Source organism: Musa acuminata, chromosome BXJ2-9, assembly GCF_036884655.1.
Source record: "Musa acuminata AAA Group cultivar baxijiao chromosome BXJ2-9, Cavendish_Baxijiao_AAA, whole genome shotgun sequence".
Classification (NCBI taxonomy): Eukaryota; Viridiplantae; Streptophyta; class Magnoliopsida; order Zingiberales; family Musaceae; genus Musa; species Musa acuminata.
The window spans coordinates 2,793,435-2,806,433 of record NC_088346.1 but is presented as its reverse complement, the minus strand read 5'-3'; the positions used below and the strand labels follow the sequence as shown (position 1 = coordinate 2,806,433).

Genomic DNA, 12,999 nt, shown 5'->3' with positions numbered 1-12,999 from the left:
TCAAGTGGAAACACCAAGAAACCAAAAACCCAATGAATGCACCATCAAACTAAAAGTGTACTTAATCAAACAACAGACTCTCGCCACACTCAACATTATCAACAACAAGAGCATCCACTCTCAATGGTCATCATATGAAACCCAACCATAAATCAGTAGCCCACTGATACAACTTACTTCCAGCTCAAATTTATGCAAGTTATTTTTCACCAAGAAAAAAAGACATTACAAACAAGACAACATGTTTTCACCGGTTAGACACAATTGCAACAATAGATCACTAATACACAAAAGAAGACTAGCACACCACACATTCAGGAGGAATCAATCAAAGTACACATTCCCATCTCTACAAGTAAACAAGTCAGTTCTAATACTCAAAGCCCTAAGCATTCAAGTCAAGTAGAAGCAACCTTGCAATTGAACTAAGCATCCTAAGATCTTAACATCTACCCCAAAAAACTAGAAATTCATCGTTCAAATCACCAAATATATACAAATATAAATCAACATCAAAGTAACAGCCAGAAGATACATGAGCTAAGGAACAAACAATGCATACATCCTAATTGACAAAGTCATTAGTTCTGATTAACATGACTGAGAGATCTAATAAGATATCATCAAAGCTTGCATCAACATACACTCAACAAAATGAAAGCTGCATCAATTAAATGACCTGAAAACAAATTAGTAATGGACGTTCACCAAACACAATGAGATATTAATTTCATAAACTTGCGGACGAGTCGCACATCAGTACCTACACACAGAGCTTCCAGCAACAACAGCTTAAATTACCGAAGGACAGATGACCAAAGAAAACCCTAGCCACATAGTCTCGAATTCAATCTACATTGTTTCAGTTTTTTGGATTTCTTGACAGCAAGACTTTAATCAAACGTGAAGCCCTAACCACCAAAACCATAGAGAGTCCTTCCCTGCCTCTTCAGGGCATACACGACGTCCATCGCGGTGACAGTCTTCCGACGGGCGTGCTCAGTGTAGGTCACAGCATCGCGGATCACATTCTCGAGGAAGATCTTAAGGACGCCACGAGTCTCCTCGTAGATAAGGCCGCTGATACGCTTCACACCGCCCCTCCTCGCCAAGCGCCGGATCGCGGGCTTGGTAATGCCCTGGATGTTGTCGCGGAGAACCTTGCGGTGGCGCTTGGCCCCGCCCTTGCCCAAGCCCTTGCCGCCCTTTCCTCGCCCGGACATCGCCGCCGACCGAAGCTAGATCTACAAATTTCTGCAGCAATTCAAGGCGTCATCAGTTCAAATCACAAAGATTCCAACGAAATTTTAGAAACAACGACCGACGGAAAGCGACGCGAAGGGGGGAAACAGAATAAAGGTCTTCCTCATACCTCAGATTGCGGGAATCGGAAAGCTCGAAGCGATGAAGACGAACGGCGGTTCGAGGGTTATATATATAGTGGAAGAGGGAGAACGTGGGCGCGAGCTTGAGGTAGAATCGACCGTTGGAAGGGATGCCATGGACGGTTCAGATTGAGATAACTAATAGACACGGATCACTAAGGTGGCAGATGATGGGAAACAGTAGTTTATGGCGGAAAGAAAGTTTTAAATTTCAATAAATAAATAAAATAAAATAGTTTTTGGTTTCATGAAAGCACAAAGAATAAACATGTGTTCTTTACCTAATGGGTATATAATAATATATATATATATATATATAATTATTTTATTTGAGTATTAAATTTTTAGTTAAGATGAGACTTAATATAATTTTATATTAATTATCAATGACATAATCCTTATTTAAGAATATTTTCTTTTCAAATTCTTATTTGAGATTTATTTTTTGACATCCGATTTTGGTTCGATATCGACGGATTGCACTGAAATCCATAAATGAATTTTACGATATGGACGGATTGTATTGCTGAAATCCATAAATGAAAATCGGATCGGATCGGATCGGACACTAATATTGGGTGACCATCAAGAGTTCACCCAAAAGGAGAAGGGAGGAATAAGAATGATGTGAAGAAGAAAAATAAATGACTGTTGAATAAGATTGCAATGTGCTAATGACCAAAACTTTGCAACCAAGCTTGTATCATTTACAAACACTATATGCCATTTTTTTACACATATAAAAAAAAAATTAGGGTCCAAAATGTCTTCACATGTCATTGTCATATTATATAACCTAGACCCAGTTCATCTTCAATATCATCCCCCTCGTCAAAGAGTTTTAGAAATCGTGCCTGGTCTTGCTCCCTCTTTCTCTTTTGCCAGTATTTATACAAGGCTACTATACCGGCAACCATTACAAAAGAAGCAGCAAATACGCATATAATTATGACTGTAACCATTTTCCCTCTCCTGCCAGAAGCCTCGTCCTTTGATTCGAGAGTCTCATCAACACCTATGAGTATAAGAATTTTACATCAGCAGTTGTTGTTGTCAGACCGGTTAATCCATCTACTAAGCTCCCAAGATCCAACTTAATGTGGCCAAAATGACTGCTCCAGAAAAGGGAAATGCAAAAGTAGACGAATGGAATGAAGAAAATAAAGGAAGACTAAATTATTATTTATCATCAATGCAAAGAGTAGAACCTATGATAAGATATAAAACAACCAAGAAGATAAGAGCACTCACCATCGGAAGCAGTGCACCGAGGGCATATGAACGTGGCGTTGAATTCTTTGTTCTTTTTACGAACATATTTTCCATCCACAAAATTACCAGCACAAAGCTCCCACTCATCAAAGACATCATCAGCTTTAAAAGTGTCTTGTTCATAGAAACCGCATCTTTTACATTTTTTCTCCGGAAGTTGTGTCAGAGGCTGTGAATTACAGGAGAATGGATTATCATCAGTTGCCTCGAGATAGATTGGCCTTGTTTACTAACTCTTATGCACTGAATCATTCGTATGGTCATTCATCATACTATGGAATTAAAATGTTTCAGAGAAAACAACTACAGCAACAACACAGTAAATTATGTAATAGGATGGGGAACCCATCAGAAAATTATCATGTAAATGAGGCACCTAAGAGTTATAGGATGAGGAAGACAACAATACAAAGAAAGCAAAACTACAGTCGTAACAGTGGCAAGAAATCTGAGGACTAGAAGCAAACTTCATTATGCACCAAATTACATGTCTATAAAAATAAAATAGAGGCAGCTGTTAGTTCTTAGGGACACAACAGAGAAACGGGTGTGCTCCACGATGATCTCTGAAGAATCTTAAACAGAAGTTATAGGAAGAACAGCTTCATATTTCGTGAAGATAAAAATGCCCTAGTTTGCGCTTGAAAGAATTCCACATAGTTGTTTTTCTTCTTATTTAGTTTCTAAATGAAACATGGGGAATATTATCCCATTTTTTTGCAAAAGATCTCATGTAGTTTGTGCAAGGCAACTTAATTGCATATTGCTCCAGCATCTTAAAGCCCATAAGAGAAGGCTTTGCAAACAGCAAACCTTTTCTTGTAAGATAGAATCAACTTAGATATGTATACACATTGGATACGAATAAGAATTAGATACATGAGGGATATAGCAGATATATATGTGAATAATACATGAATCTTATACATCACATAAAAGTAATTACACACTAAGTCAAATATATCAATAATAATCCTTGAATGCGAAAACTTTAAAACAAGGGTGGGGAGAAAATGAAGAATGGGAAAAAGAAATAATATGATTAAGTAACGTTTTCCTAAAAAAAACTCAATAAAGTAACAACTTTCCTTATATTAAGGGGTAAATCGAACACTTCGAGAAATCCTTGGAAATATGGATGTGGAATGAACCCTTAGTTAAATATATACCCAAACGAAAGGAAAATAGGATAAAAATATTAATATGCATGACATACATTTATGTAACAATATCTAGCTTGGTTGCTCATTTTGGTTCAAAAACTGTAACCAAACAGACACTATCCAACCCACTTTCACCATTATACCAATAAAATCTTAAAGCCGAATTGAATTGATTATCTTTGTGTTTTAAGATTATTTTTATATTTCATTGACAGAAGATTAAAAAAATTCATCATTTTGAACCAATAACTAAATGACAAAATGTCAAAATGGAAAATAAAGCAGGAAAAGGATGATAACACAATATTCATCTACAACAAACCTGCCAAGATTCTTCACCACGGAAAGTGTATAAAATATCTTTTTCCTTTACATCAGGCAAGACAGTCTTGTTTTCTCCTTGACAATGAAAATAAACGATTGGTTTCATAGGTAGCCATTCATGAGTAGTGAATATCACAATTGAACCTAGGGAAACTATCCTTGATGAAAGAATGCCTGGAAAAATAAAATAAAATACGCTTAGCTTGGGAACATAAGCCAAATAAAAGATTTCACAACTTCAAATGTTAAAATGTATAATCAATCAAGAATTTACTATGACAAGAATTTGACATGAGAAGAAAACAGAATGTATCCACGACAGCTTTCATAAGGCACTCGAGAAAACCAACAATAACAAAGAATTATGCAACTACTATGAGGCAATATAAGGCAAAGACTAAGAGACTTCCTTGATCATATGAGGCAAGTACATGTCATTTGTTTATAATGAAACCTAATTGTAATGAAGTGGCCTGATGTCCAAACCTGAAATGGATTTAGGAAAGAATTGATCAAGCATCAAGTAGTACTTTTAAAAAATAACTGGCACATCCAAATTTTATGTTTGTATTGAGCATAGAATAACTATCTGTCAATGAATGATAATTAGAACCTTTGTCAAAACATGTAGAAAATAATGGGTGTTTCCCTTGCATAGGAATTCCCAACTTACAAGTAATCATTTTTCCAAGTGCTCTAATAATTAGAAAACCAATAACAGGCAAGTTTTTGCTAAAAATCTTCTGAAGCTGCTCAGAGAAAGACAGTTCTTATAATTCTTTAAATTCATCAAAACAGACACCAATCTAACTGGGTCTTACTCACTACAAAACTACAACATCAAGCTTCTCTGTGCCATTAGATGCAAATTATAATACCTAAATTATTTAGACTTCGATCCATATTGACTCTAAAGCATGACTCCTTAAATTTCATTGAGATTTATTTCTTTATACAACCAATATAACTTGGTCCTACAAGACAAATGGGACAAGTTTACCGATATAAGTTGGTCATTATCTCTCTGTTGCATCTGATCTCTTCTGTTTCTTCCTTCTCAAAACCAGATATCTCTTCTCTGTTAAACTTCATAGATTCATTTAATCAGTTAAACATGTTCTATTCTGAATTTCAGCTCTATTTTTCTGAGATTAATATAGATCAATGAACATCCTTAATCAAAATGGTTTGAGGTGGACTACCAAAGGATCTCCCTTCCGATTTATTAGTATCAAAAGTCAAAATTGCTCTTTTCATTCATTTCCCAAAAGTTCTTTGCAATGTCCAATATTCCTTCATATTGCATAAGTTCCTTCTATATGTTTTGTCGGGTATTTATGTCTCTCCAATTTAAATTAACTACAAAAGGTCCTTGGAGACATATTTGTAGTGTCATAAAGACATTTCCGTTATACAGTAGCACATGGTTGGCTCTATTTATTATGTCTCCAACTGCATCATGAGCAAGGATTCTTGTTTTGTGTATACGATTCGTAAATTATAAGCTGACATGGTCTGACATGCCTCTCTATGCCATTGTGATAGTTTATGCCTGTGAAATCCATAAATTAATTAGATAATAATAGTAATCATCGACCACTCCTTGTACAGCACCACAGACAAAGGGCCTGTTTTCTATTCAACACAAATAACAGTTACTTCAAAATGGCCTACCGTGAAAATACTCATAGGAACTGCTCTTCTCCCTCCGCCATAAGCCAATTAACAGTCACAAGAAGCCAAGTAGGAGAGCATCGTATTTATTTCATGCAGATTAACCTCTCATATCGCAATTTATGTCTCCTTTATTATCCCCCTCTAAGTTGAAAGACCAGCAGGAAGACATCATATCCTAATCTACATGCATAGAAAATGAAAGAACAAGACACAACATGGAATTCCTCCCTTTATATAGTACAGCACCAAACTCGAATCTTCTCCAATGTCTTCATCTATAGTCACTTTCAACTGGTTCTGTTCCTGATCCAACTTCCTAATTCCCTTCTCCTTCAGTCTCCGGTGCACGAAACCCTAGCCTAACTTCATCCACCCTAATTTATGCAGCACAAGAACCATCCACTTCAATCTCCAAATTTCCTTTCCCTTCATACGTCCAACAGAATCACAAAAGCATCAACACCCTGATGTAGGACAAGCAGCAATGGATTTGTTTCTTGATAATAGAGGAACATAAAAGAGAGGAATCGAAAATGATAATTGAAAGATAATAAGAAAACAAATGGATGACTATCGGATTCGCTTTCGCTCAAGAAACAAACTCCCAAGATGAAGGCCTTGCATCTCCCCACCTCTCGCACATGGACAATGGAATTATTCCATCAGAAAACAAATGTAGCTTTGCACCACTCACAGACAAGGTGGGAAAGAACTCAATTCATTGATTCATGTTTTTCATTGATCCATTACAATGTTCTAGCTCCTTTTTTAGGTTCAAGTACAAAGAAAAAAAAAAGAATTACAGAAATAGAAAAAATACAATCATATCAATCAAATATGCAATCTATTCCTTCACTCGAAGAAGATAATATTCTTACTTTGATTTGAGAGATAACCTTCCTTCCTTGATAATATTATTGATTGATAGACTTCCATCTTTGTAAAGATATGAATATTTAAGATCTCCAATCAAGATTTGTAATCTTCAATAAAAAATGAGTTTGGCTTCTTCCACTTTTCTTGTATTGGTTTCCTTTTTCTTCGCCTTGAGTAGATATTGCCATGTGACAACTTATGACAAATGCAAAATGTCTCAAAACTAATAAAATTTATTCAAATAACATATAAACCAAATTGCGACTGCATCACTCCCACTTCTAATTTCAGCTCAAACAAAAAGTATTGAGGAATTGCTTAGTGACTAATTTCATTAAAGTAAACAAAATCTAGGAGATGAAGATCTTATCGAAATTGATTTGTGAAAGATAAATCGAGAAAAAAAATTAAAACAAATCTAGGTTTCAAACAAAAGAGAAGGAACAACTATTTTCCTTTACCAGGAATCGAGTAGAGCAAGACACAACCGATCAGGAGAAGGCAAGGAATCGAGGTCGAGCAACGCCTTGAGCCTCGAGGCCTCCACATAATAATCAAAGCGAAGTGGATCAAGAACGACGAAGGAGAGGGATCTGGAGGAGGCAAAAAGGATGCAGCAATGGCGATAAGAAGGAGCGGAGGGGAAACCAAGTTTATTTCCTTTCCTCCCTTGTTTTCTCATGTCTTATTAATGGGATTGTTTTGCTTTCTTTAAAAGTCATAAGGTGATTAGACAAGTAGATCCCCTCTCACCGTACATATATATCTACTCAAATCTTGACTACTTTACTTAATGATGTTGGTTCTAATCGTATGCTACTTCCTTTTAAATTTAAAAATCATGTTAGTATTTCTCACCTTATGTACGTGATTTGCTTTAGGGCCAATAGGAAACCCTGTCAAAGTATTGAACATTTTTCGCACTTATGAGGCTCTTATAAATCAAAAGATTAATATCAATAAGTTTTTCATTTTCCTCGCAACACTAAGGCGGAGAAAAGACATGAGATTTATTTGTTCTTTAATGTTGAGGGAAAATTCCTCTTTAAATATTTTGATACCATGATTAGCCCACGTAGGATTCTGATGTCATTTGATGATATGACTCATAACCTCCAAAGGAAACTAGGTAATTGGAATGGATCCAATTTATCGCAAGCGGGTAGAATCACCCTCATTAATTCGGTACCTAATGCCACACCTGCACATGCCCTGAATGTTACCTGGTTACCTATCGGGTTATGGACCATAAGGAAAAAACAATTACAGATTTCCTTTGGCAAAAATGTGATAGATCCAAGGGTCGGCATCTTATTTCCGAGGATTCTATTACTTAACCCAAACGTGAGGAGGGGCTTGGCATCCATGATCTCCATGCCACTAGTATTGCTTTACAGGTCAAAAGGATTGCTTTGTGCTTGAATTAACAAAACAATATGTACATTGAAATTGTTACTGCTAAGTATGGACAATTATGTCCTTGGAAACAACCTTGCACTGTGAAAGTTAGTTGAAGCTGTAGGCTGCTCCTTGAGGCTTTGCATCATCTGCATTTTGGTTTCTCGCATATCACTGGGGATGGTGTTTCTACTGAGTTTTAGTGTGATTGCTGGTGTTTTGAAGTTCTGATTCCTATGAAACCTATGTTTCTGTTTCTTAATATGAATGTTGATCTGAATAATTTATATGTTTTGACCTTGTTTTATAATGGTCAATGGAATCATAACTATCTTATAGATTTGTTTGGCCCAATTGGGAGTGGCCCGATTGCAAGATTGATATTTCCCTTGGTCCACTTGACGACATACATATTTGGAAAGGTGACCTCAAAGGGGAACCATCAACCAAACTGGCTTATAGGTTTTCGAAGGATTCTGGATGTCATAGTGGTTCTTGGTGTGACATTTGGTCCCGTATGTGGAAGTTGCCTGTTATTCCTAGGGTGTAGGTTTTTTATTGGAAGCTTCTTCATAAGAGGCTTCTAGCAGTCCCACTGCTAGATTGGCTAAGCTTAACATCTGTTCTATACATGCTTGTTTCCTGCGTGGGAGGGATTCTGATCAGCCGAATCACTTTTCTTTTGAATGTCCTCTTTATTCTAAAGTGTGGGAAGGGCTGCAGCAGAGGTTGAATGTTACTTTTCAATCCTTTCCTCTTTGGAAGGATGGTGAATGGATTAGGGAAGGGACTTATATTGCTCACCTTGACTATCACATACGTATATCCCTCATAGCCTATTGTCTTTTGTTGATCTAGAAGACCAGAAATGAGGTTGCCTTCAATCATGTTAAGGGTCACCCTTACACTATTTTTTTTAGAGCATCAGCCTATGTCATGCTGTAAATACCCAGAATTGTCTGATGGAAAAAGGGGGGGGGGGGGGGGGGGGGCGGGGGGAAACCATATCCTTGTAGCCTAGGCCAAACCCAACGATGCGTGGATTAAACTAAACACTGATGGATATGTAACATGCAGGAGAAGGGTGGGGTTGCCCTCCTTCAAACGTCTACATCTTGGCTACGTGTGAATTCCTCCCCGACGCCTGCTGTTGGTGTGCTGAGCTGCTGGCGATCAAACATAGTCTACAACATGCAAAAATCTGGAAGGAAGCTGAATCATCATTAAAATCCTCAACAATGTGGCTAGGCCTCCCCAGCACCTTATTAACTGTGTTATAAGTATTTTACCTCTGGCACAGGGTTTTCAGGGATGTTCTTTTTGTCATTTTTTCGGAGAAGAGAAGAACTTGAGTGCTAACTGGTTAGCACATTTTGGTAGGACAACGAGACCCTCTTGTATATGAAAAGACTAGCAGCCTATGGAGCTTAGTCATTCTGGTAGGACAACGAGTAGCATAGTATGCCTTGTATCAGAGTTTTAAAGTGATATATCTTTTTTTTTCCTTTGATAAAAGCAAAAAAGAAAAAAAAAGAGAAGGATCGGAGGGGGAGAGCATCATATTTATTTCATGCAGATTAACCACTCGGATTGCAATTTATTTCGGTTTTATTTTCCCCCTCCTAGTTGAGAAACCAGCAGGAAGACTTCAGATCCTACTCTACATGCATAGAAAATGAATGAACAAGCCACAACCCTAGCCTATCTTCATCCATGAGATCATCCAACTTCCTAATTCCTTTCTCCTTCAGTCTCCTGTGCACGGAACCCTAGCCTATCCTCATCCACTCTAATTTATGCACCATAAGAACCAGCCGCATCAATCTCCAAATTTCCTTCCCCTTCATACAGCCAACAGAATCACAAAAGCATCAACTCCCTCTTTTAGTTTCAGCTCAAACAAAAAGGTTTTGAGGAATTGCTTAGCCACTAATTTCATTAAAGTAAACAAAATCTAGGAGACGACGATCTTATCGAAATTGATTTGCGAAAGCTTATGAATCAAGAGGAAAACGTGAATCAAAATCTAGGTTCCAAACAAAAGATAAGAAACAGCCGTTTAACTTTACCAGGAATCGAGTAGAGCAAGACGCAACCGAACAGGAGAAGGCGAGGAATCGAGGCCGACCAACGCATCGAGCCTCGAAGCCTCCGCATAGCGATCGGAGCGAAGCGGATCGAAAACGGCGGAGGAGAGGGATACGGGGGAGGCGGAGGGGACGCGGCAATGGCGGTGAGAAGGAGCGGAGGGGGAGGAGGACTCCTTCGAGGCGTCAATGCCTTTCCTGCCCGCGTACTGCGGGACCCTCTCATTCTTCTCTTGCCTATGGCGGATCCTGTCGGGTCCACGCGGGACCCACCATCAGGAGAGTTCCAGATATCCACCAAATAAACCGGTCGAAAACAGATCCGCCCCGTGATGAAAACGGCCAGATCGCGAACCGGACCGGTGCAGTCGCGCTAACTCCGTCCCGCCTCCTTACACTGGGCCTGGATCAACTCACGTATATCCCTCGGGCGGGATCAAACGGGACGCGAATCTCGATGCACGACACATGCAGTGGTGGACGATGGAAGAAGCAAATCCAAACGGGACCCGAATCTTGACGCGCGAAACGTGCAGTTGCGGACGATGGTAGTAGCAAATCCAATGGCTCCTACGAGGCAGTACCAACGCGAATCTCATGCAATGACGCAACGAGTCCTTTTGGAAGCTTGAAAGACCTTAAAGACTTCCAAAACATGCCATGAACTGCCTCAGCTTCTTGATGCAGTACTGAGAAATCCAGTGCCATTAAAGGCACTCCTTAATCCCAAAGAGCTCATGTCTACGTCACAGCTTGGCTTAAAGATCACCCTTCTCTTTCTTTCGCCATGTCTCACTGACTTATTTGCAACCAGTAATGGCTTCAGAATCTAGCTATAATGCATTCAACAGGCAAAGAAAAGGATCGGAAAAGGAAACAGTGCCATGAAGAAGGAAGGACGTACTGAGCTACACAAGTGGTTTCGTTTCTTTAGGAACTACATGACAGTCTCAGTATGCAGCAACAGAATGTAAAGCAGTCCTACTTAGGAGGCGAGAGATGCAGAGAGGAGTGCGCCATTTAGTTGGTTGTTGAAGAGCATGAGGACTTGGAGGTGGTACTGCACTCATCCTTGAGGCCGGTGCTCTTGGTTGGGAAGAGATCGAGAGTCCTGAGAGGCCTACAGCATGAAGGCACCGCCCAGGCTGCATCCACCATCGCCATCGATTCATGCCTGAGGGTTGCATCGCTGGTTGACGATGCTTCTTCGGCGTCGCCGGCCTCCATCTTGCAGACCGAGTTTGCATCCTGGAATGATCACAAGATGGTAGCAGCACTGATAGTCTTACGATGGAATCGAGGGGGATGAGTTAGAAACCTGATGAAGGAAGGGAGACGGAGTCGCATGGTGGAATGGGAGAGGGAAGACAGGAGCTTCCTGGGAGCAGTAGAACTGATGATGAGGGAGTGAGTTGGCCGAGTAGAGAAGCTGGTAGTGGCTACAAAGCCTCCTCCGGAGCTTCTGCCTCTCTCTAGCCTTGTGGTTTTGGAACCAGTAGAACACATTCTTGCCTTCTATCCTCCCGTAGTAGGAGAGACGGGCTGTAATTTGCTGTATCTGGGAAGCATTTGGGGTCCTCACCCCGCTCCTGTACATCTCCTCCAGTATCATCAGCTGCTCTGGCGTAGGACACCACCTCGTAGAAGGCACTTGAGGCATCTCTTTCTCTTCTACCTTTGTCTCTTGCCGGGTGTCGGTATCTGCTCTGGGTTTGGAGCTATATATAAAGAGGACGAATCATGTGAGAGAGAGACAAAAGAGGTCCGGCTATCTACGCAAGGTTAGGGGATTGGCAAAGAGGACGAGAAGGAAGTACCGTCATGCTGATGCCCGGTTCCCATGACAGGCATTCATTCACCGGGAATTCACTTGTTTTAGAGAGAGAGAGAGAGAGAGATGTCGGTCTATCACATCTCGTCTGTGGAGGAGTCATCGAAGAGAGGGAATGACACGCAGCTTCGCACACGCCTTTTCTGTCTACCAAGTCAATAAATTATAAGGTGATGATGGCACCCAACAAGTGCTCTTTCCAGTTTGCAGACACCGTAAGCATTCATGGCATGAACGTATAACGAAGGAATCTGATACGAAGGAGAGAGACAGAGAGAGATCCTCTCGTCGGCATCTGATACGAAGTAGCTTCGTCGCTGCGTGTGTAGTCACGCATCACAGACAGGCTGAAGGTTTTAATGGGCGAGACAGTTATGGCTTGGTTCTGTTTGAAGGCAATAAGAAGTAATGAATTGCATGAGCTTCCGACGCACCAAAGAGATGTAGGTGGAGACTTTGGCCTGGCAAGATGATGGAGAAGGCTCTCGAGTAATCAATGGACTCAACCTGAGGAGTACAAACCAAACGGGCCAAATCTTGCTAGAACAAGCCACACTGGCTGCAATTTTAGCTGCTGCTTTAATCTTGCACTTTCTTGGCCTCTTCTATGCATAGTGCTGAGAACGCAGTCTTATTGTCTTGGAAATTATGAACTGCACCTTTTAACTCTGATTTTTGCAGACCTTTTGCAAACGGATAACCTCAATTCTTACCCATTTCGTAGATAAAGAGAAGTGTTTTGGTAGTGATATTTATAATTTTAAATAATTATATATATAATAAATTAATTTAATTCAATTGAATCGATCGAATTAATATTTTTTTTATAAAAAAATAATGTAATTTAGTTTAAATTGATTAATTAAATTAATAAAAAAAAAATATTATAATATAAAAATTATTTATACCATTCAAAATTAAAGAACCGTCACATCATGCGATACTATGGTGTTTTTGCTGTCGATCAGATCAGCTTCTTCCCAAGC

At 39.4% G+C, this 12,999-nt stretch overlaps 3 protein-coding genes across 5 annotated transcripts; all 3 read right to left on the bottom strand.

Moving 5' to 3' along the window:
* Nucleotides 1-703: 703 nt before the first annotated feature.
* Nucleotides 704-1,486, bottom strand: LOC135622474 (histone H4). The gene is made up of 2 exons (XM_065124358.1): nucleotides 1,373-1,486; nucleotides 704-1,254 (listed from the first exon to the last, which is right to left on the bottom strand). The coding sequence occupies exon 2, from the start codon at nucleotides 1,221-1,223 to the stop codon at nucleotides 912-914; it is 312 nt and encodes a 103-aa protein (XP_064980430.1). The 5' UTR covers nucleotides 1,224-1,254; nucleotides 1,373-1,486; the 3' UTR covers nucleotides 704-911.
* Nucleotides 1,487-2,052: 566 nt separating this feature from the next.
* Nucleotides 2,053-10,402, bottom strand: LOC135622473 (uncharacterized). 3 transcript variants are annotated; one of them, XM_065124357.1, is made up of 5 exons: nucleotides 10,165-10,402; nucleotides 6,700-6,892; nucleotides 4,143-4,318; nucleotides 2,637-2,826; nucleotides 2,053-2,400 (listed from the first exon to the last, which is right to left on the bottom strand). In XM_065124357.1, the coding sequence occupies exons 2-5, from the start codon at nucleotides 6,755-6,757 to the stop codon at nucleotides 2,168-2,170; spliced, it is 657 nt and encodes a 218-aa protein (XP_064980429.1). In that variant the 5' UTR covers nucleotides 6,758-6,892; nucleotides 10,165-10,402; the 3' UTR covers nucleotides 2,053-2,167. The 3 variants fall into 3 exon arrangements, with proteins under 3 accessions (XP_064980429.1, XP_064980427.1, XP_064980428.1); XM_065124355.1 differs by lacking the exon at nucleotides 6,700-6,892 and having other exon boundaries at nucleotides 10,165-10,401; XM_065124356.1 differs by lacking the exons at nucleotides 6,700-6,892; nucleotides 10,165-10,402 and adding an exon at nucleotides 7,159-7,608.
* Nucleotides 10,403-11,202: 800 nt separating this feature from the next.
* Nucleotides 11,203-11,842, bottom strand: LOC135623975 (WUSCHEL-related homeobox 3-like). Its single transcript, XM_065127447.1, has 2 exons — nucleotides 11,501-11,842; nucleotides 11,203-11,430 (listed from the first exon to the last, which is right to left on the bottom strand). The coding sequence occupies exons 1-2, from the start codon at nucleotides 11,840-11,842 to the stop codon at nucleotides 11,203-11,205; spliced, it is 570 nt and encodes a 189-aa protein (XP_064983519.1).
* Nucleotides 11,843-12,999: the final 1,157 nt, after the last annotated feature.